Below are 23481 nucleotides of genomic sequence, written 5' to 3' on the forward strand. Positions count from 1 at the left end.
AAAAATAACTGAAAAAACAAGAAAAGAAAGAAAGTATTTAGAGGGGAGAAAAGAGATCTTATTGAACTGTGTTTACAAATGAACTGAGAGGACCTATTTATAGGCAAATAACCCCCTTATCTTGATAGAATTTACAAGATGAAGATAACACTTAAAGATTAGATGAATTAAATCTTAATCCAATCTAATTTACATCAAATCTAGATATAGATAGAATAAATGGATATTCACAAAAATATTCATAACAAAGAAATAATAACTCAATGAATATTTATTTTCTACAAATAATCGACCAATGAAATTTTTAAACACCTTAACAGTTTTCAAAAATAAAATTGTTTTAACAAAAAGTCACATCCCCTGAATCATTTCTTTTATCTTTATGAGATCACGAGAGAAATTTAATCCAAATGACTTTTAGGATGTAAGTAAAAGTGTTTATATTGACATGATTAAAAATTATGTTTGGATTCAAGTTAAATCAATCTATTTAAATTAATTTAAATTAAATTTATTACTAAATATTAAAAACATATTTATATTAAAATTGTTTTAAATATAATTATAATTATAATTATAATTGTATCTTGAATTGAATGTAATTTCATCTAAAACTCAACTTGAACTAAATCTGGTAAGTCGACACCGTTAAGATACGAAACACAATAAAACTAAACTCAAATACAACATAAATAATTGTTCGCGTCAGCATTTGAAATACATACATGGATACATTAATCACTATGTAATGCGATATGACAAGACTAACACATTTATTAAACGTGTTAAGGGTTTTTATACGACATGATACAATTTATACACAAGATTAAACATAATTTTTTTCTAACACGATTAAATTAAAATATTATAATTAAATATAATTTTATTATTCAAATTTAAAATCAATAATTATAAAAATCAAAATATCCAAATGAAAAGAAAGCAAACGAAAAAAATTAGGGTTTGGACGTTATTACATTATCATCTTTATGAAATTCAAAAAATTATTTAAAATAATTATTTAAAATTATTTAATTAAAGTTAAAATAATATTTGACTATTAATTTTAACAGGTTAATGAACGTGTCATGTATACACGATTAAATACAGTTAACACGAGTAATTAAATATATTACTTATATCTAACACGGATAAATTTTCGTAACAATTAATTAAATATGTTACTCATATCTAACACGATTAAATTTTTATGTTTTAATCGTGTTGATACAATTAAAACACAAAATATGATAAAATTAAATTTAAATCTATTTAATTTTATATCTTTTTATATTATAATATCTTGCTGTGTTTAAAATTATAAAATCTAATTTAAAGAGTTCCCGGCCTTGTACAGGACGAGTCGTAGGACACCTTTTTATTCGACAATTGACGGAAACCACCTTTTTTTTTTAATTTTTAGTGGGTAATTGGGTTTTATAAGCTAAAAAAGGCCCCCTCAAGAAGTCAAAATAAAGAAAGAATATCCGAGAAGCAACCAATAACAGCGCCTCAAGACAAAAGAAACACAGATACTCCAGTGCTACTGACCGTACTCAAGTATTTTCCCATAGCTGTCCTCTTCCTTTCCCGACTCTTTTTTTTTTTTCGGATTAGACATTAACAACCTGAAACGCTATTTCCCCACTCTACTACCACCCTTTAGCTAACCGACCTCGGCTTCCTGGCTGCAATTACGATAACCGGCGTGATCTACGGCTCCGATCGGCTCTCAAACTCACGTGCGTTCCACGTGATCTACGGTTAGGGTTTCTTGATGGTCCCTTCGACACTTGCATAGGTAACTCTGTCTTTTTCACTGTATTTAGCTGCTTCATTTTTTATTTCTGGAGTGAATTGAATTGAATTTACCGTTTTCCGACGTATTTCTAGAAATTATGGCTCTTTATGTATTTGGACTCTGTTTGGTTGCTGAGAAATTCGAAGAAAAAGAGCTATCGAGTTTGGAAAACCACGGCCTTTGAATTTCTCATAATTGAAATATTATAAATTTCATTGTTTAAAAGTGAGAGATGTTCTAGGTTATTTGATAGTTGTCTTGTGTTAGTTTCAGTTTAAAGAAATAAACGAACTTTACAAATTCTCTTAATTCTTATATTAAATTAACCTCATAAATTTCATCGTTGTGTTCATAGTTGAATTAGGATTTGTTTGCTTGGCGTTTTGGAAGCATTTCCATCATGCTCAACATAAGCATAAAAAAAAAAAGAGAGAGAGTGCTTTTGAATTGCATAATTTTGCGGGGAAGGTTTTAGTAGTTAATTCTGAAACTTATAATCAAACAAGCTAGACATGACCTGGTGCAATAAGATATGATTATTCTCAAATTTCTGGGCAATTCAATACCAACAGCCAACATGTGTAGCTGGCTGATCTACTTCAGCTGGTCCTTTTTGGAATTTTCTAATTGCCATTTAATCATGTACATATTATTGATTTATTGTTTTAGTCTATATAAGGCATTTTTTTCAAATGCCTTTTCAGGTTTGGGCAAGCAACATGGGCTAATTTTAATGGTAACTTGGTTTTGCTGAAATACCGATAACTGAAAACAGGTTTTTTACTTCAGATGGTTTCTTCGGGGGAGTGTATAACAGATGAAGTTGGTACAGATAAATTACAAAGCCCAGATGCTGGAAATCATGCATTGCAACAAATCTCTGATAGTAAAGTTCATTTACCACAATCCAATCAAGGAGGAGAAACTCCCTCAATTAAATCAGAGAAAGCTCCACTTCCTGATTCTATGGTCCAGACTTCAAAATCAGAGCAAGGAGGAAATGTTTCCTGTATGATATCCAACAAAACTTCGGTTACTCCAGATATGACTCCCTCTCCATTGCCTGGTACAGAAGGGAGCACTCCTATAGTACGTGAGAAAGCATCAGAGGATGGGTATAACTGGCGTAAATATGGTCAAAAACTTGTTAAAGGAAATGAATTTGTTCGAAGTTATTACAAATGTACACATCCAAACTGCCTTGTGAAAAAGCAATTGGAACGTTCACATGATGGGAAAATGGTGGACACTGTTTATTTTGGTCAGCATGATCATCCAAAGCCACTGAACCTTCCAGTAGCTGTTGGCGTTGTTGTCTCTGTTGTTGAAGAAAAACCTTATAATGCTTCTCCAACTGTTGTCAAAGGTAAGAAAGCATATTAAGCATTTGCAACTAGTCTAAACTAATTAAGTATAAATTGCCTGATTTATTACCTGACTTCATATTTGAAGACAAGTCATCGGATGCACGTAGCCAAACACCTTGCCAAATTGAGCCACAAGATGATTTTCGGCCTTTAGCTATTGCTGCCAGTGAAAATGTGAAAGGTGCTCCTTCAAAATCAATCAGGATACAAAATGTTGTTGATAGTGATGATGATCATGTGATCTCAAAACGGAGGTACCTTAGTTTATTTCTGGTGTGTTTATTCCTCTTAACCTTTATGTAACAGTCATCAACTGAACAGGAAGAAAGAAAATAGCAATGCTGATGCATCTCCGGTGGAGAAGCAAACCACTGAATCACGGATGGTTGTTAAGACTCTGAGTGAGGTTGACATTGTAAATGATGGGTACCGCTGGCGCAAATATGGGCAGAAATTAGTTAAAGGCAATCCTAATCCCAGGTATGTATCAAGTTTTATTTGTTCATGCACATTTCGAATCCTTAAATTTGTCTAATTTACATTTTATCTTCATTCATTGGTTATGGAGATGATTACACTGTTACACCAACTTTAGACGTCTCCTCGTTATAAGAGGAGATGCGTCCTTATTTCTCTTGCCGAGATATCAGTTGATGCATATTACTTGATGGTTTTCAACCTTAGAAAGTTTTCCTCCTTTCTTTACACGTATATAGATACCTGCAGCTTTTGGATTTAAGTTGACTCTCAGCTCACATGTGATGTAGGAGTTACTATAGGTGCTCAAATCCTGGATGCCCAGTTAAGAAACATGTAGAGAGGGATTCTCACGATGTAAAGTTGGTTATAACTACTTATGAGGGACGACATGACCATGATATTCCTCCAACTAGGACTGTTACTCACAATACAACTGGAGTAAATGTTCATTCGGCAGCTCATAATGACGAATCTGGCACCAAGGTAGAAGAAAGTGAGACTGCCTGTGTCGATATGGTTGTTCATTCTAGTTCTGGACTCGAGAATAAATCAAGTGAGCAATTGAATGGTGAGTCTACAACTAAGTCAGAAGCAAGTGGTGCTGTTTGTGTTGATGTGGTCGAAGCACCCATATCAGGTCCTGAAAGTGGGTCAAATGAGCAACGGAGTGGGAAGTTGCAACCCAGTAAAGGAAGTAAGGGCGATGGCAATGATATGATTGTTCATAGTAAATCGATTTCTCAGAATACAGCGAAGGAGCAACTGAGTAACAAATTAGAAACTAAATCAGAAAATGATACTGTTTGCATTGATAAGATGGTCCATATCACTCCACATCCTGAGTGTAATTTTGATGAGCAACTAATGCCTAGTGCAGAACCTGTCCAAAGCTGAACTGGGGCTGATGGTTTAGTTATGGTCCTAAATGGCACTGTATTGAAATGGATCTGCTCGGGTGCTGTTGGTTGGGTGTATCAATATTGGGCAAACCACCCCAATGTGTAAAATTATTTCAACCGGTTAAATAATGCGAGATTAAACATGTAGTACTAGTATTTTATCTTACGGTAAGATCTGATATAAAATAGGCGTCCCTGCTAATCTTTACCGAGAGCATTCTGGTAGTTACTTTTTACCCTCTTATCGGTTGGTTTACGGCCATCCTACTTCGTACGACGAAGAATGTTTTACTTGGAAATGGCCAAATCATCTATCTCCGTCAAACATGGCACTCATTCAGAACAAGAAATTGCATATCAACGCCTTCAATCTACCAGTAATACGTCCTCTCTTCCTGCCCGCATAATGAATACAACAGTGAAACAGGATGACCGCAAAGAAGCTGGCTAGCTTTTGATTCATAACAAGTACACAGTTATAGAAACCCCTCTAATTGGCTCTTGGCAGCTAAGAGAAAAAGACAACTAAAGACTTTCTACCAAAGCTCAGTGCCCAGGCCCCTAAAAGAACACTAATTTTCAATTCCATGCATGCCAGAGGCCTTGATCAATGGTAGAAGAACAGGTTAACTAGGAGGGTCTAAGTTCGAGTCCCCTCATTCCCATGTGTGAGTACAGTATTGAAGAGAACAAAAAATATGTGTATCACTTCCATGCACAAGAAGCGACCAAATCCCTATTCATCCAACCAAGAAATAAAGCCCCATCTCTCTCTTCAAGTCTATATTTATCACAGTAGTTCTCAAGCAGTGTTTTTATGGTGGCATTAACCAAGGAACTTAAAGGATAAGGACAGAACCCTGCCATTCTGAACCTTGACCTCCACTTTCCCATGAGCTCATGTCGTTCCACTCTCTCAGGCCCCTCACAAGCTATGATGTTAACAACATCCCTTGCCAGGCAGTGCTGCTCAACATTGATCCTCTCTTTACGGTCCCGTGGGAGAGTCACGTCAATTGATTCGAACATGGCTGTGTAATAGTTCAGTGTCTCAAGGAACCTTGGGAAGAATGGAGCTGTATTCGTGTTAGATTCCTGCTCAACAAGGGTTACAACCTTTGGAGACAGGCTCTTAACCAGCCTCAACAGTCGGTCACGATGATTCTCAGTGCTGACACTTTCATCAGGCATGTGGTGAAGCATGAAAGCAAAATTTACTGCTAGAGCCTCTCCAGGTCGAACTCGAAGATGTTCCTGCTGAACCTCACAACCAGACATGGCAGCAGCATGGAACTCAAATGGCACTTTAAAATGTTCCGCAAGCTTAGACAGCCGCTTTCCCACAATGTTTAGGCCTCCTCCACGGGCATAAGCCGATGTGGAATCATCGATACCTGTTATGCAGATGTGGGGTGGCCCGCCAGGCCTAGCTGCAAATGCTTGAATGAGAGTGATCCACTGACTCCCCTGACCTATTTGGAAATCAATAATATGAACTCTATCTTCATCCTTCATGGCTTCTGCAATGGCTCCGTTTGCAGACATGTAACCAAACTTGAAGTAGGGACAAACCTCATAAAGAATGTGCATGTAAGATAATAGATCAGCACTTGCCGGTTCTTTGCATCTCAAAGCTTTGTAGATTGAGCTCCCTGAGGAGGCAAGTCGTGCCACAAGCCCTTCCAACATGTATGCTCCCAACCTCTGGATGGGCTCCCCAGAAACTGACACCATCCGACGTAATTCATCCATTAACCACTGTGACATCATCAGGTCATTATCTGATACTGCTTTTGCACAGGAGACAAGGACCTGTTTCAAGTCCCCTCTGGAGATTGCATCCATTACAAGATTCCAGCTGCCCATATCTGGTGACGTTGTGCTGTCAATAATATCAGAATCAGGCCCCAACATCACAGTTTCCAGCTCTCTCAGCTTATGCCTCAAATCACTTACATCATCAGTTATGCAGGAACCACTAATAGGAGACCCATAGGTATTGTCAGGAGAGTGATGCAGGTCAGATGGATATGACTGAGATTCTTGCTGTGACATTGGGCTTCCATTGGGTGAGAAACTGACAGTTGATGAAGAGTTGTAGACAGTATAACTTCCATTTGCAGAAGATGACTCCAAAGTGCAATAAAGTTCACTGGAATTCTTAACAGAGAAGTGGGATCCTTGGCTGCTGTCACTATAGCAGAGAGAGCGATCAATAGTTGGGAATTGAGGCAAGCAGTAGGGCTCAACTTCCTGCTTTACTTGATGGTACAATCTGCTGGCCATAACTGCACTTCTGTATTGCTGGGATGCTTGCACTGATGGATAATTTACTTCAACAGTTTCTCTGTCCCTTTGTAGAGGGCTTAGGAAATCAAAGGATTCAAGCCTGGCAAGAATATTGTTTTGAAACTGACATGAAAGTTCTAACAGTCAGAATTTAGCATTTTATTGGTGTATCCTGGTTCTAATTGCAGAAACTTAAGAAGCCTTGGACTCTCTTTGATAGGCTAAATGTTGCATACAAACATATCAGAGAGAAATCAACATCACCATGATCCTTTGCCCCTGAGTATCCAGATTGTTCCCATCTCTGTCTCTCTATCTGCAAGATTTAATGGCAGCATCAAGGATACAACAGATAGTCCAGGTACATCACTCCAACCACAATAGTATTGACAGTCAATTTAAGGGAAAGCAAAGCAAACATTTTGTTTAACATCAAAATATATTGTTTGCTCAGTAGGGAAGGAAACACAGAGATTCATAAATTTAGAGAATGCATCAGTTTATACAGACAACAAAATAAAAAGAATCACAATCTGGATGTTTTATTTAACAAATAAAAATCTTTTGTTCCTTTCCCTCTCCCTGGAAATTTAAAGCAGAGAATGAGAAGTGATCCATAAATTATCTCCTTTTTCCCCCCCATAGATTTGCTATGCAACTGACATCTTAAAACCTATATCAAGAAACGAAGAAACATTTCCTCATGATAAGATTGATAAAAATGAGAGATGCAATATCATCACTTAATACCACTTCAACAATAGGCTCCTAGACCTTTAACAAGAAGGATGCATAACAAAGTTGAATAACCTGACCTACTCTCGCTGCTACATTCTTTTATAAGTTGGTGCATGGAGGACCTTCCTACAAAACACATCTTTGACACAGAAGGGGACAAAATAAGTATATTATTAGCTATTTAAAAAAGCATCTAGAAATAAATAAATATAAATATATATATATATCAACCATGAAAGCTAAAACTTAAATCCCAGTCTACCAATGATCGAGTTTTATTCCAATCAGAACTTCAACTTATAAATAGGCATTCTCTCTCATAGGCTAACTCTAACGACTGAGTTTGACATTTCACAACCAAATAAAACAAATTTCTGCAGCAGATCATTACACATTAGGCATCCTGTTCTTGCAGAGGAGGAGGAGCTTGAACTTTAGAACTTAAAGACTAGTTTTTAACTAAACTAAAACCTTAAAACAGTGACAAAATCGCTTACTTCTACATAAAAATATTAACTTTATTTTTCTTTCTTTAATTCTGTCATTGCCAACAAGACTTCTAACAAGTGTTAACAGCCCAGTAAGCAATCAATTCCTTCTTTAAAAAAGAAAGCGTCAACCACAAACATGGGAAATTGGCACCGAGACTCCCAATGAGAGCCATTTCAAGGGCAAAAAGAAAAAGAAAAGACCAAAACATTCAACATCACAAAGAGTAGAATCTTAGAGTAAAAACAACCAGAACTCCAAGCAAAACTGGAAATACTTGAAAACCATCTTACTTTTAGGTGATCCATCACCGACCCATTTTCATTAAACTCAATCCACTCACCATAATACTCACCTTTCCCCCAATAAAGAAACCAACAGCAAGTTTACTCACCAAAAGAAATAATGAACCAATAAAAGACCAGAATTCAAAGAACCCCCTCAAAAAAAAAAAAGCAACAAGACAAACAAACCTTAAATTCAATTTGAGAGAATAAATTCACTTCCACCGTCAAATCAACGGGTTTAACGTACCCACCTTATTCTAGGGAATCCTCAGCTATGGTAAATATCACTTCAGAAAAACACAGCTTTGAGTTTGGAGACAGAGAGAGAGAGAGAGAGAGAGAAGGTAAGAAATAAGATAGCAAAGTGCTTTAATTCTTTTCTGAAGAGCCACATGTGCGTTATAATAAAACTGATCAATTATTAAAAGCCCATTGATTGTGCCAAAACTACAGGATTACCATCAAAATAAAGAAAAATATATTCTGAGTTGTCTTGCAAGTTACTTATACTATTATTGGACTTTTGAAATGACAAAAATAGCCTTGTTAAATGCACATGTGGTCAATTGCATCCTAAATCTGTAAATTGCTAAATAATAAATATATTTATTTTGTTTTCTCAACCAATATTTATAATTTTTTTTTAGGGCATGCCAATTATATAAGGATAAGGTGGTTGAGTTGATTTTTAAATGGTAGGAGTCTTGGAGAAGAGAGTTTGCTTCCTTAACGGAGGTGTTGGTACTGCTTTTAATTGCCCTTAATTACTTGATTTAAAGGCTAATGTGGCCTATAATTATGATTAAATTATCATTTTCCTTCGTATAGTTAACTACTAGTACAGCTTCAAATTTTGAATCAGTATCTCATTGGTATCAACTTGATGTGAGTTATATGGAGTAATTAATAAGCTGGCATTACATTAATTTCATTCAGATGCATAACATCAAGTCAAATTTCTATATTATTTTTATATAAAAACATACATGAAAATAAAATTTAGAAATATTTCCAATCAAATAAATTATTTAATGAAAAATCATAAAGTAGAAGAATAATTAGATATGAGTTGAAAATAAAGATTTATATGATTTGAATATGAGATTTACTAATGATGTGTGCATCAAATATGCATATTTAATCGGAGATTAAATATCTAACTAGGTTAAGTTAGATTTGATTTATGATTGGTGTTTTTTGTTATTTTATTAGTTTAATTTAATTTATGTTTAAATGTTTATTTTAAGTTAATAATATTAGTTTTATGTTGTTTATGTTTATTTTTATATTTGTGTAGGAATAGGATCGAAAATAACTTCAATTGGTGAAAAAAAACTGCATAATGGACTGATGCTTTATCTTCACATGTTTTAACTGTTCGAGTATAACTCTCGCTATGTAAGTTTAAATGATATGATTCTTAAACCATTCGAAAACTAAGAGGCAGAGCTACAATTTTGATATTTACCACTTCACCTAATTTTGATTGAAAGGTGATCGAAATCCTTGTCAAAATAAAAGTACTACATTAAGAGAGCAAAGTCAAGACAAAACCTTTGATTAGAGCCGCGGCATAGAAGAAATTTTTCAAAACAAGCATCTTACGAGATTTTGGAATATAGGGTCTTGGTACTTTTTCCAAAAGTTTTTAGAAAGAGGCAGCACGCAATTTCTCTAAAAAATAGAAAGTCAAAAACAAAACAAGAAAGTAAGAAAATTTGAGGAAAAAACAAGATTACAAAGCTTCAATTATTAATTCTCTTTCTACTTTTGTTTTTTTTCTTATTTTCTTGACTTGAATTACTGGCTAATTTTCTTTGGATGAAGTTTTAGTAGATATTATGAGCTAAACTATTTTTCTAAGATTATGGTAGATTTTGACATGTAATTTGAATATTTGTTTATCTTTTATTTACTATAAATGGGTCTAGTTTTGCTTATTCAAATATGTTTTTAATGATTTTAATTGCTTGATCAATAATTAACTAATTTGTACATCTAATTGAGATTAGATAAAGAGATTTTAGATAGGACTAAAATTTGAATAATGTATGTTTACGTCATTTAGGTGATTTTATTTACGATTCGGGTAGACATACGTCAATTGTCATACATAGGCAAATTAGAACACTAGCTTAATGAACCTTATTTAATTGATTTTTATAGACATATAATGAGTCAATAGAGTTAGGTTTTTGTGCAAGCATTTCGACGGAGACTTATACATAGTTTTGGATTTTAGATTAGTAAAGCTACCTATAAATGTAAATAATAAAAAAAGCTGGTATCGGATGAAGCGTTGAATGAACTCATAATCTTAGGTTTTAGTCTATTGCTTTTTCTCAAGTAAATTTTAAGTCCTGTTAATTAATTTTGTATTTACTTTAATTTAGTTTTAATTAATTTTTTAAAAAAAAATTAGTTACTTTAATAAGATGAGCTTGTTATAATTTTAATACTTAGTAAAGATTTAGAAACAAATTTCTATAGAATATGATTTTGGACTTACTGTTTATATTACTTATTCTATACATATACTTACGTGTGCAAAATCGACAACAACTTACTCAACTATTGACTGCTGTAATAGTACATAAAGCTTTTGGATAAATTAGTTCTACCTTTTTAGAATTCAATCATAATTCATTTTAGACTTATTGATATTGAAAATGAACATGTCACTTCAAAATAAATCTAAGATTGGATACATAAATTCTATGGTTAGTGTATTATTTAAATTTCCGTTTCAGTTAGAAGTGTAGCCCACGTGAAGTCTGTGATTTGAATTGTAGCAACTAAGTTAAGTGTTGATTGATTTCTCAAAAGGTTTTTTTGTATATCCATGGAAAAACAAAGTCACATGTACGAGATGTTGGATAATGTTAGACAAAAGCCAGAAAACAAGTCTCAGTAGTGGGATACTAGAAATTCTGCTTCTGCTTCTCCCTCCTCACATAAAGCTAAGGGGGCGAGGAGTGACTTTGAATATAGAGCTTCTAACTACAGTTACTTCCCCCCTTTGAGAAACCAAAACCAGAAAAGCTAGGCTAGGGTGGGACAACTTGTGACCCTATTCTTTCTTCATTGAAATTTGGTTGTAGACAAGGGGAAGGGGGAGGGGAGGGGAGGGGGGAAATAAAAACGGACGACTACATTCTTTGGTCTTTACAACGTTTTGGGTCGTGGCTGTAAAACCCCCCGACAGTTCAACCGTTTTGACCACTTGGTATTCAATCATATGACTCAGATGGGGGAAACAGACTATTCAACTTATATACGTTGATTTCAATCTTCGCTAGGATTTGGGATTTGATACCATTTGCTGCATCTGGTAAACGGATCGGATCCTTTCACGTTTCATGTTCATTTTAATAAGATATAATCATTTTCATATGATTTTCCATATCGGATCATTTTGTATTTCCATTTGGATTTTTATTTTTTATGTTTTTGATAAATTTAAATTCCGAGTGGGTTTTTGAATTCAAATTGATTTTGTCACGTATATTATTAAATTTTTTTGGTTGATTTATATTTTGTAAGAACTTGTGGGTGGAATTGCGACCCACTTTCATATTTCCTTTCCTTTCCTCTCTGTTTCTTTCTTCTTACTTTTTCAGATCATTCAAACCAATCCTCTCAAAGTGTCAGGTTCCCTTCTCTGCATCTTCTTGTTATTGGGTTTTGGATAATGTAGCAAAAGGACATGCCAAATGCTTAAGGTGTCAACTGCTGCAGTGCAGTGCAGTGCAGAGCAGAGGCACCAATATCTGAAATCATTTCACGGTTTAAGTTATTTTGAGTGATACCAATTTGTAATTTGATGAGTAACGTGGGAATTAAGTATTAAGTTTAACGAGCAGCGTTGTAATTTACTGGAAAAAGGAAAGGACCCCACACGGGCTGAGGGGGATGGTAGGCAAACATCAGGCGCGCATACATGACGTGGGAAGTAGTGCCTTCCAATTCAGCCAACATGCTCCAAACTCCATCGCATCTCCTCCATGTCTCCCACTAATTTTGCAAATTGCCCTTTAACCATTTTTAAATTAATAATAATAATAATAATAAACACTCACACAATTAAACAAGTTGTACTAATGTATTTACTAATCTCTAATCTCTAATTTAATAGACTTAAAATGTTTTTAACCCATTACAATCTTTACCATTCTATCTTATTTTCATATTATTATGGTAAGTTTCTTCAATGCACTATTTAATATCACATATGTTACATTTTTAAGTGGGTTACAAAGAGTTATCCCATGTTCTTAAATTCTACAAACATTATATGCACTGGAAGTAAGAAAGGGTTAATTTGGTAACTTCCAAAATCCAAAAGATTAAATTAAGTATAACCAGGTCTTGGTGAAGCAGACGATATTTCCTCCTTCCTTTGGGAATAAGATAATCCAACATTGATGTAATAACCCAAGTGATTCCAAAGTAAAAAAACATGGTTAATTTGGTCCTTCTGGAATCAAAATGTGCAAAAAGGATTAGGAAAAAGGGAATCTTGTTTCTTCCTTGTCCCCCCTCTCCAAAGTTAAATTAGTGTCCCTAATGACCCCACACCCTCTTATCTCTATCCCCCTTTCTCGATTCCATTTTGGAATTTTGTTCTTGTCATCTGTGATCTCATACATTGGAGAGAGCTTCAAGTTAATGTGCCTTTAAGAATAAGTTAAAGTGACCCCCAAAATCCTTTTGAAATATATATATTCATGATTTGATTCATTGTTTGGAGGATACTATGAGTCTTAGCATGAGATTATTAGATAGATCAAGCTTAGCCAACATGAATGATGTGCATATCTAAGCTAAATCACCATCATTACATTTTATTTTTTTTCTTTGTTAGTTGCATGGGTTAATGTAATAATTGGAATTAATTACAACCTTACATTGAACAAATTTAAAATAATGAAATAGGGAAAGTTTAAGCTAAAGAAGGATAGCTTAGGATGGAGGGTTAGAAGCAAGACGGGGAACCCTTGCATACTTACAAAAAACTTGTCATTCGAAAATAGAAATGTTTGTCATCAATCAATAATATAGTTTTATAATTTCGATGGAGACCATATCCTTTCTTGGATAATACTACCCTTGGAGATATAAATAGAAATAAGCTAATAAATTTTTTTTTTTTGTTTTTATTGAACAGAGAGTGGGGTTTCAAGTTAATTTCTTCTTTTTATAGGTAAGATGTGCCCATAAAAACAAACTGAATAATAAAATGTGGCTATGTTATTGCTTTATCCTTAAGTGATAAAGTAGATATCCGTATTGAATGTCCTAGAGGAAGTATGAAAGTTGAATTCAATTCAAAAGTTAACAGATTAAATAAAAGGATTTAATATATACCCAACACACTTCTCATGCATAAATCCACTAAACCTAAATGTAACAAAAAGCAAATCATTATACTTTTGAAGCTTGAAGTTAGTCCCAATTACATACATTGAAATCGGAAATTTAATAACAAGCCTAAATCACTTGGTCAAAGTAACTCCAATACTATATTACTAGTAACAATCCAACTTGATAATGGAAGTCATGAATGAACCAATAAGTCCCGGCCTTTGTCTGTAGATTATAAATGCAGCCGAAAACATAATCTTTATATGTATGGGATACCTACAAAATCCAAAATATGTGCATGCGGTCAAAAGATTTTGGGGACAAGAGCATATTTCCAACAGTGAGTTGACTAATTAGCCAAAAATTCGAAATAAATATGAAAAAAGAAATGCTCCATTTGATGTTTTCTTTGTGTATATAAGAATTTAAAATAACGAAATAAAATGTAATTTCTTTAATTTCAAAATTCAATTCCGATCGAGATCTCAAAAATCAAATCACAAAATCTAGTTAGCGCTGGTCCCATTTGCACGCCAACATAATAATAAAATAATAAAAGAGATGAGAAAAAAGGAAAATTAAATGAAGAAAGCAAGGGTCAAGTGTTCCCTAAAGTCCTAAATCCAGAACCCCAGAAATGAATGATTCCAATATGCAAATTCCACGCATGGCAGCTGCCAATAAGACTAAGGCTGATGTCTCAGGGGGTTTTGCTTTTTCCAAGTATACAAAGTTCCATGAAGCAAATAGACGACAAACCAAGAGGCATGATGAAACTTGACTTTGTTTGCCTACTACTACCCTGTCATTTGCCGACCATGCTTAAGCTTTTTATATAAGGGATGGCCTCCTCCAACTTTCTGCATCTGCATGTTTTGTCTTCGCCTTCCCAAGATGACTAAAGGTTTGCCCTAATGCCACCTCCGAATGAGTCCACCAACCCCATTTTGGGTCTCACGTGGGTCCTTCCTATTACTTTGGTGTCTGTCCTTGGAACTCCATGCCTTTGAATTTTCAGCCTTTTGTTTCATTAATTTACCGCGCGTGTAAGGTAGTAGTAAAATGTATGTAATTAAAGTGGTTGTGTACTATGCTTCTTTTCATTCGGTTATAAGCGAAAATAACTAATCTTATCAACCGTACAAAAAAGTTATCTTAAGTAAACTTAACTTAAGGAATGAGATATTTACTTACCAGGTTATAAAGTCAAATATTGGATCCTATTCTCAAGTTCAACTATTGAGATATGTGAAAATTATTTGGGGATTTAATTACTTCTAGATAATCAATCTTCTAGGAAACTCAATATGAAATTGTTTGAAGATTACTGTTACAAGTTTAATGGGAATGCTTAGTGTCAGATCGTTAGAACATATAAGGTATAATACTTAAACAAAGAGAAAAAAAAATCATGAACTATTTAAAAATTTTTAAATAAATTTTTATTTTTTATTATATTTAATTAAATCTTTATAATTTATTTTAAATTAAACAGACTTTTATGACTAACAATTGATCAATTATCCTGATCCAAATGTCATGTATTATTTTATGTTACGTGATATTAATATGATATATTAACATATTATAATGAATTGTGATGTAATATGATGATATGACTACATGATATTTTCACTCTTTAAATTGATATCACGTAAATATCACGTGACATAAAAATAATTAATGATATTTTGATTAATTATAATTAATTATTAGTTAATTATAAAAACTTATTTTACTCAAAATAAAAAAATATAAAAAATTAATTGAACATTGCAAAAAAATAATAACTTATTTTAAGAACTTTTTTAAAACATTATTTCAAAATATAAAACAAAATCATCACAACAACACATGAGCAAAGGTGCAAAAGTACTCCTTTTTCATAGCAACAATTCAAGCTGTTGTTAGCATTCCCAACTACCCATTTTAAAGTGTCCGATTATGTTACTATCAAAGATCTGTGCCTTTGATAGTTGACTTACTAAGGCAAACACATTTCCCATATTCCAAGTCTCTAATTTTCTAATTTTCAAGTCTCCATACATAGTTCCACTTAATTTTATCAATGTTTGAAGAAGAATTTTACATCAATATAGTTCAATAATAGACTAGAGATCAAATATTGACCAAGACTTTTTCACGACAAAGATTAAGAGGAAAGATAAATTCCGCAAGACATGATATTCCATCAGCTATGACTAATTGTAATTAACACATCCATAAATAAATAAATAACTCCTAGATACTTAAACCATAAATCTTTGTCAATTGCTTGCTAAACCTCCAAAACACTCAATGGACCTTCAACAAGACCGCAAACAAATTACCATCCTTGAGATCGACTCAACAAGCCAGGGAGTGGAGACTTTGAATGAAGACTTTTATTTCTGAGTCATAATAAGACTTGTTGCCCTTTTTGCAAAACAAAAATATCAATTATGGATGCCCATCTTTTGATAATACAAGTTAACTTGATATCATTCACTTACCAATTATGATGAGTGCCCATCTTAAAACTAATTGAACATAAGCATTCATAAACAAATTAATTCACATGCGAGCTGTATAAGATATAATAAGATAAAAGAGAAAGATATTATTTAAAAAAAAAAAAAAAGCCAAAAGAGAAAGCATGTAAGGTAAAATTTCACCTTATGGTTTTTAAATTTATTTAAGATTTCTATTTTAATCATTGAAGTTTTAATTTGTATCAATTAAATTGACTAATTTGTTTACCTTTACATATCCATGTCGATTTTGCATTTATTGTGCTAATTTTTTGTAATAAACCTAGAATCATAAAAGCATGAAATATATATATATTTATCTTCTATGGAAATTTGCATCACTCAAAGATATATTCAATTTGGATGTTAGATCATAATATTGTGGCAATAATTGATAAAACAATGCGAGTTCATGGGTCGCCGTGCGGTGGTTGCTTTGTTTTAGGCTTTTAGCTATGCTAGGCTTAGACGGACACGAATGTTAATTAGATCTATCTATCCATGAATCAAGCCCGGCCTGGTTCAGGCCTTAAACCTTGCCCAAACTAACGCAATACATTGATTAAAAAATTATAATCTTCTCTTTTCCAAGAATAATGACAATGAATATTTTATTAAATAATAATGAAAAAAAATAAAACTAAAAAAACCCTACCCTTTTGCTGCTACAATCTTAGACCAATACACAAAACTACTAGTTTAAAACATAAAATAACATAAATGGCACCAACCCATGCATTAATACTGTTCACACTTGAACATGGGAAGAATCCTGAATTGTTAATTGATGAGAAGCAAAATGAGGACATAAAAATTGTGAGAGCAATCTAGACGAAGGAGGGGTTCTTACGAGATAAATAGGTATATTCAAATCAAGAATAGAATATTTTTTTATGTATTTATTTTTTTTATTTTATTAATACTTTTAAAAAAATAGGATTAAAATATTTTTTTATTTGTTATTTATTTTATTTACTCACCAAGTAGTTTTAAGTTTAGTTGGCTATTACAAATAGTTATTTGCTTAGATCCTTAGTATTTTTTATATGGTATTAAAATATAATTGTTCTCTCTTGTGAAATTTTTTTTTTTCTATGGCACAAGAATCAATAGAAACCGAAGTAAAATTTTCTATCAAAACTATGAACAATGGAGTCAATACAGGAGCTTCTTCAACGAGATTGGTTTTGCTCACTCACTCACCTACTCCGTGAAGCTAATAGCTGTACAGACTGGATGGCTACCAACCACAATAATTTTTCATTGTGTCTTCATATATTTGAGACTCCTAGTCTCACTATTGTTAGCTGATAAATTGTGCCTTGAGGCTGGATGGCCTCGACTTTTGTAATGTTTCTTTATTAAGTAGATTTTCCCATTAACCAAAAAAAAAAAAACAACTACTTTATTATCATTTAAGTAATTCTGATAAACTAATGGAACGTTTGGTTCGCGGAATAGATAAGAATAGAATAAAATAGTTATTACGTGATAATAGAATGAAGTGGGAATAGAATAGAATAAGTATTACGTAGTTTGGTATGATGAATAGAATAGAGTATGAATAATTATTATGACTTATTACAATATTTGGTTGGTAACAATAATTTTGAAATAAAAAAGAAATAAAAAATAAAAAGATAAAAATACCTTTTATTATATATATAATTATTTATTTTTATTTTATTTTTAAATATTAATAATTTATAATTAATTAAAATATTAATAATTTATAATTTAAATATCACTTAGTATAATTTAATTATTAATATTTTAATTAATAATATTTTATTTATAATTTAATATTATTATGATTAAAATATTAAAATTTTTATTTTTTATTTTTTATTTATACTCATTAAAAATTTAATAAATAAAACATTAATACCCTAAAATATTAATATTTTAATATTTTAATCATATTAATATTAATAATGTTTAAATTATATATAAAATATTAATATTTTAAATTTTACAAATAATTTTTTTTTTTTCCTTTTTTTTCTTCTTCATAGGCTGGTTGCCGGAAAGGCGACCAGTGTAATAAAACACCGATCTGGTGCACCATGTGGTCGGATCTGGCCACTACGACGCCAAATCGGCGCTTCCCCACGGTTAGATCTGGCCGTGGAGTGCTAGATCCAACTGTGGGATCTGGTCGGGAAGCACCAGATCCGATGCTTCCCGCGGCCAAATCTGGCCGTTGAGTGCCAGATCTGGCCACTACGGAGCCAGATCAGCATTTCCCCATGGTTGGATCTGGCCATGGAATGCCAAATCCAACCGTGGGATCTGGTCAGGAAGCACCAGATCCAGTGCTTCCCGCGACCAGATCTGGCCGTTGAGTGCCAGATCTAGTTGGATCTCCGTTTGAATCTTGTCTGACCATATTCGAACATGAAATCGTCGTCTCCTCCGCTATCGCCACCGTCGCCACCACCACCAACGTCATCTCCGATGTTGAGTGCCACTTAGAGAAAGAATAAAAAAGGAAAGAACATGAGAAGAGAGAGAAAGAAAAAAGGAAAATGAGAAGAAAAAATTGTTTTATATGGACCAAGTTGTAATTTTGTAAATTTAATAAAAGTATTTTAGTCATTAAACATTTCAAAGCTATTCCATGATTCACGAAATAGATAAAACCATGGGGAGAGTCGAGAATACTTAAAGCAAACTTCTCTCCCATTTTAAAGAATATTGATTCTTGAGGAATTTCTATTCCTTATACAACTTTTAAAACCAAACAAGGGTTTAGGAATTGGCTAGGAATAAATGGGGAATAACATAGTTATTCCTCATACCAAACGTGCCATAAGTGATTTGTTGATATCCCATGCACCAAAGGGACCCAACTATTCAACACAGAAAAAAGCTATTGTCAATGCTTTAAGATCGAAACACAAGCCGATATTTATGGATAGAAGATTACTGAAACTAAAAGAAAGAGATCCAGAAAAGGAAGAGGTTAACGAAAAATCGCCATATCATTATATGCAATCACCAAGTGGAAGGACAAGGAAATGAAACCTCTCAAATGTTTCTTGTACAAGGAGCCACACCTGATGCATAAAAAGCTCGTAGCCATTATAATGGACAGGGAGGATACAAGCAAAGAAAGTGGCAACTAGCATGTAAAACGACCCAATGAGCAGTCGCACATAGGAAGCCTAGTGTTGCACAAGTGCACAAAACAAGATCGTTTGAGGTAAAGATGTGTGAGAGGACGACCGTGCCATAACAGTACATCTCTCAATAATGAAGACATTGTTGGATTGAGTGAGAGAAAATGTCACAGCTCAAGAGTTCAGACCAATCCAAGTAGGCTAGGTAGTCTAAACAAGCCAACTACAAAAATGGGGTTCACTCTCCACCAACTTGAGGAAGGCACAAGGCGAGAATACCCATAATATCGATGGTAAGCTTGATGGAGTTCAAACCTGTCACCCACACCAATTTGAGGGAAATTGTTACGAAATGTACGAGTATCTTCAAGTCAAGGAGATAATATTTTCTTATGTAATATTTATCTATTTTCCTTTTAATTTACTCATACTATAAAGAAATTTATGATTAAAATACTTCCTTATTTGTTTTTTATTTTATTTGCATACCAAATAGGTTTAGGTCTAATTGACTATTATAAATAGCCCTTATGTAATTTTTTATTTTCATCAAGTAATCAAACGAATTAACTATCAAGCAATTTAGTTTTTTTACTTAGATCTTTGATTTTTTCTACAAGAGTAAAGAAACAAGAATGAAGATTCAGTTGCTAGAGTCGATTTACATGATACAAAATGGTGTGGTTTAATCTTGATCCTTGAAGAGCACTAATGTGAAACAAGGAATTAAGGGTGGCAGCTATATGAAATTCCATTTAGGTACTTTGATAATTTTTTGACATTATTGATTAACACGATACGAGCACGATATAAAGTTAAAATATGTTTAAATTTAAAAATATCAATACAAATAAGATACGATAGTTTTTTATTTTAAACTGATTAAACTCATTTAAGTCACGTATGACACTTTTAATTTATCTTTTATCGTATCAATTCATATAATATGATTTATTTTAATGGTTTATGATTTATGATATCATTTAAATAAATTAATTATGTTTAAATGAATTTATCATGTCATAATCATGTCCTATAAAATTTTAAATTTGATTTATTTAATAAATCATATAAACCTTGTCTTGTCTAACACGTGTAATTAATATATTAATGTACTTGTTTCAAATTTTGATCCAATTAATTAAAAGTTTAATTAATGTTAAGAAAGAAGAAAACCAAAATGGCGGGCAAAAAGCGGAAAACCATATAAACGTATGCGTTTCAGCCGTAACTAACGGCGTCGTTTACCTCCGTCTTTGAGAATAAGAAGTTTGCTTGCTGCAGCACGGATCGTCATCATGCTACCAGAAGTCAAAATTGAAGAAAGAAGAGACTCAAGAGAGTGTATGAAAATTCCTGAAATGGATCTTCATCACTGGCACAAAATTGCTGCTGTTTCTGGTTTCAACTTCTTTCTCTAATTTTTTCAATCCTTTCTTTTTGTAATGTTCTATATTTATTTATGTGTTTTTCTTCTTTTTTTTAAAAAAAAAAAAAACCAGGGATAGCAGCTCTTGGATTGGGCACATATGGGTTCCATATGTTCAAACCTGAAAACCCCATTTTCAAAGAGGTCAGTTTTGGAATACCCATTCCATTTTTTCACTCAAAATTTTCACGTTTTAATCTTTTTGTTGCTTAATTTTTTTTTTTGGTTTTTTTCTTATTTTTTGGTGCAAAATAATTGAATAATAAAAGCAGGTATGGCAAACTGCTTCTCTTTACCACTTGGTTCACACAGCTGCTCTTCTTGCTGCCCCTGTTACCAAACGCCCCCATATTGTTAGTCCCCTTTTTGCCTATTTATTTATTTATTTATTTTCCCATTGGTTTTCCTTGCATTGTTCGGTTAGCATTGTTGAAAACTAATTTATTGTTTATTGAGTGGTTGTTTATTGTTCTAGTTATGAGAGACTAATCAAATAATGCCCTGAATTTTATTGCTCCAAGTTGAGTTAGCATTGGTTTAAGAGCTCTTGTATGTTATGTTTCAGTTTGGAGGCCTTTTGACTGCTGGCATTCTTGCTTTCTCTGGATCGTAAGTTGCCCTTCTCTTTGGTATTTATTGAATTTGTAGTTTTCATTTGATAAATGCTTCATTTGAAAACAAAACATTTGGTGAATTTGAAGTTACTTGAATTCCATTTATGTTTGTGAAGATTACATATGTTGGGTTATTTTTGGACTTTTGCCTTAACACTTAGGACTCTAATCTCATCCTTCTCTTAAAAAGTTATGCTTTTATATAGGCGGGAGAGCTGCTTATATTTTCTTTTCTTTTCACAGTTTCAATCTTGCTTGCCATACAGAAGTTAGTGATGGTTTTGAATGGACTGGAGTTTATGTTTCATACTCTGACAAGTGATGATAAAGTAATAAACGATGGAGGTGCTCATTATAAAATTGAGGAGAAACTAGTAGGAAGTCAGCGTTTCGCAACAAATGCTTTTATAGCATCTTTTATAGTTTTGCAAATTTGAACTTTGTTAGCATAAAAAGACTTGTGCTAGGCTGTTGCAAAATACATTTTGCAGCAAAAGAGTGCACAATTTGTTGCAAATACCTTTTGCGTCATAACTATTTGCAGCAATTTATATCTTGTTGCCAAAAAAAGAGAGAGACTTTTTTGGCACTATAAAAGGTCTGATGCTGCAATAAGTTATTGTGAACTGTATTTCGCAAGAAGAATGTATAAATTTGCTGCAAATAAATTTTGCATCACAATCATTTGCAGCACCCTTACAACATTATTTAAAAATTTTTGTTGCTGAATGTCAGATTCCTTGAAGTGTCAGGATGTGTTTATGCTGTAACATGAAATTGTTCATGGTTCTGGGGATGTCATCCATTAGTAATGCATTGAATAGGCATAGCATCCTGTTAATGATATTTATAGATTATAACACCACTCATTCAATTGCACGAGTTCTCTGTATCTTTTGTTTAACTAATTAAAGCCCTAGTGATTTGATATACAAATAGAAACTTTGAACAGTTACTTGGCAAACAGGTATTATGCATCAGTATGAATAAAAGTAATCAGTTGCACACGCTTATATTTTGTCTTCTGTCCAAGTTGCATCTCCCCTGTAAGATTGTTCCAGTGACGGGTTACAGTTCTATCATGCTTGGTTGTGTGACTCAAATACCTATAGAAGGAAAGTACTGAACTTGACACCGGCATTCCTCCTAATTTCTAGTGCTATTTTTTTCCCCATCCAAACTGTATTTGGAATGTTGGGTAAATTTATTTGATACTAGAATGAGCTTATTTCTACAAAGGGGTTTTCTTCTCGAACGCAAAATATCATTCAAAGCAACTAGGACCCATTTACATGATAACTACTTTGAAGACTTTTTGCATGGAAAAAGAAAAATCCCTGTTTTGGGAATAGGCTGGACCTTGATACTATAATGTAAATAAAGATGTTGGAATTGAATGTTATTTAATATCTTCTGATCCTTCTCATTTCAAGTGCATAATTTTGGATAATGTTGCATTTGCACTTTCTGAGTGTCATTTAAAAACTGTTTCTCCATTCTGTGCTTTTCAATGAAACCATCTTTCAAATGTGTTTATACCACCCTTGAATTCATTCAGGTGCAGAATTTGTATTTAACTATGGTGAAAATGTAATTAAGTTGTTATGGACTGCGTAGGTGTTACACTGCAGCGTATCTCGAGGATAGAAACTATTCTGCCCTAGCTCCATTGGGCGGCTTTGCTTTTGTTGCAGGTTGGGCGAGTTTATTATTCTGAGGATTGGAATGATCTTAAAAAAGACTTATGCTGTCGCATCAAGAAGTTCCCAACTTGAGGCATATATGCTTTGGGATTGAACAGTAGCTTGGTAATACCTTTCGATATTACTTGTCCTGTTGTCTTGCCATTTGTTTATAATGTAACCTCTGTATAGGCACTTGCTTGTTATTGTCTCATCAGATGCCCTGTGGATGGATCTAAGAACTATACTGTTACATAATTCTCACTCCTTTTGGAAGGGAATTAAAAAAAAGTAATTATCAACATTGCCTTGTGCGTTTTGTTTTTGTGGCATGTGTAGAATTTGCTGTTTTCCGGCATGATCATCCTCACTCTATATGGTATAAACATGCTTTTAATTGTTAATTTATG

General features: G+C 33.2%; 3 protein-coding genes across 7 annotated transcripts; 2 read left to right on the forward strand and 1 right to left on the reverse strand.

Annotated features, from left to right (window-relative positions):
- LOC18612431 (WRKY transcription factor 1) lies at positions 1557 to 4764 on the forward strand. 3 transcript variants are annotated; one of them, XM_007049221.2, is made up of 5 exons: positions 1557 to 1801; positions 2506 to 3167; positions 3254 to 3422; positions 3490 to 3648; positions 3936 to 4764. In XM_007049221.2, exons 2-5 carry the CDS (start codon positions 2591 to 2593, stop codon positions 4540 to 4542), a joined length of 1512 nt encoding a protein of 503 aa, XP_007049283.2. In that variant the 5' UTR covers positions 1557 to 1801; positions 2506 to 2590; the 3' UTR covers positions 4543 to 4764. The 3 variants fall into 3 exon arrangements, with proteins under 3 accessions (XP_007049283.2, XP_007049284.2, XP_007049282.2); XM_007049222.2 differs by having other exon boundaries at positions 2591 to 3167; XM_007049220.2 differs by having other exon boundaries at positions 1601 to 1801; positions 2577 to 3167.
- On the reverse strand, positions 4977 to 8710 carry LOC18612432 (scarecrow-like transcription factor PAT1). 3 transcript variants are annotated; one of them, XM_007049224.2, is made up of 3 exons: positions 8602 to 8710; positions 7652 to 7713; positions 4977 to 7152 (listed from the first exon to the last, which is right to left on the reverse strand). In XM_007049224.2, exon 3 carries the CDS (start codon positions 6831 to 6833, stop codon positions 5253 to 5255), a length of 1581 nt encoding a protein of 526 aa, XP_007049286.1. In that variant the 5' UTR covers positions 6834 to 7152; positions 7652 to 7713; positions 8602 to 8710; the 3' UTR covers positions 4977 to 5252. The 3 variants fall into 3 exon arrangements, with proteins under 3 accessions (XP_007049286.1, XP_007049287.1, XP_017982760.1); XM_007049225.2 differs by lacking the exon at positions 7652 to 7713 and having other exon boundaries at positions 8602 to 8709; XM_018127271.1 differs by lacking the exon at positions 7652 to 7713 and having other exon boundaries at positions 8537 to 8709.
- On the forward strand, positions 20645 to 23397 carry LOC18612435 (transmembrane protein 256 homolog). The gene is made up of 5 exons (XM_007049230.2): positions 20645 to 20747; positions 20849 to 20919; positions 21048 to 21128; positions 21341 to 21384; positions 23007 to 23397. The coding sequence occupies exons 1-5, from the start codon at positions 20645 to 20647 to the stop codon at positions 23104 to 23106; spliced, it is 399 nt and encodes a 132-aa protein (XP_007049292.1). The 3' UTR covers positions 23107 to 23397.

The sequence above is a fragment of the Theobroma cacao genome, chromosome 1 (assembly GCF_000208745.1).
Source record: "Theobroma cacao cultivar B97-61/B2 chromosome 1, Criollo_cocoa_genome_V2, whole genome shotgun sequence".
Lineage (NCBI taxonomy): Eukaryota > Viridiplantae > Streptophyta > Magnoliopsida > Malvales > Malvaceae > Theobroma > Theobroma cacao.

What these genes read in the sequence shown, in the direction of transcription:
- LOC18612435 (XM_007049230.2), top strand. Translation starts at nt 20,645, where the DNA reads ATGCTACCAGAAGTCAAAATTGAAGAAAGAAGAGACTCAAGAGAGTGT. An exon ending in AAAACCCCATTTTCAAAGAG is followed by an intron (nt 20,920 to 21,047) that starts GTCAGTTTTGGA and finishes TAATAAAAGCAG; the next exon opens with GTATGGCAAACTGCTTCTCT. An exon ending in ATTCTTGCTTTCTCTGGATC is followed by an intron (nt 21,385 to 23,006) that starts GTAAGTTGCCCT and finishes TGGACTGCGTAG; the next exon opens with GTGTTACACTGCAGCGTATC.
- LOC18612432 (XM_007049224.2), bottom strand. Translation starts at nt 6,833, where the DNA reads ATGGCCAGCAGATTGTACCATCAAGTAAAGCAGGAAGTTGAGCCCTAC.
- LOC18612431 (XM_007049221.2), top strand. Translation starts at nt 2,591, where the DNA reads ATGGTTTCTTCGGGGGAGTGTATAACAGATGAAGTTGGTACAGATAAA. An exon ending in CATGTGATCTCAAAACGGAG is followed by an intron (nt 3,423 to 3,489) that starts GTACCTTAGTTT and finishes TCAACTGAACAG; the next exon opens with GAAGAAAGAAAATAGCAATG. An exon ending in AAAGGCAATCCTAATCCCAG is followed by an intron (nt 3,649 to 3,935) that starts GTATGTATCAAG and finishes CATGTGATGTAG; the next exon opens with GAGTTACTATAGGTGCTCAA.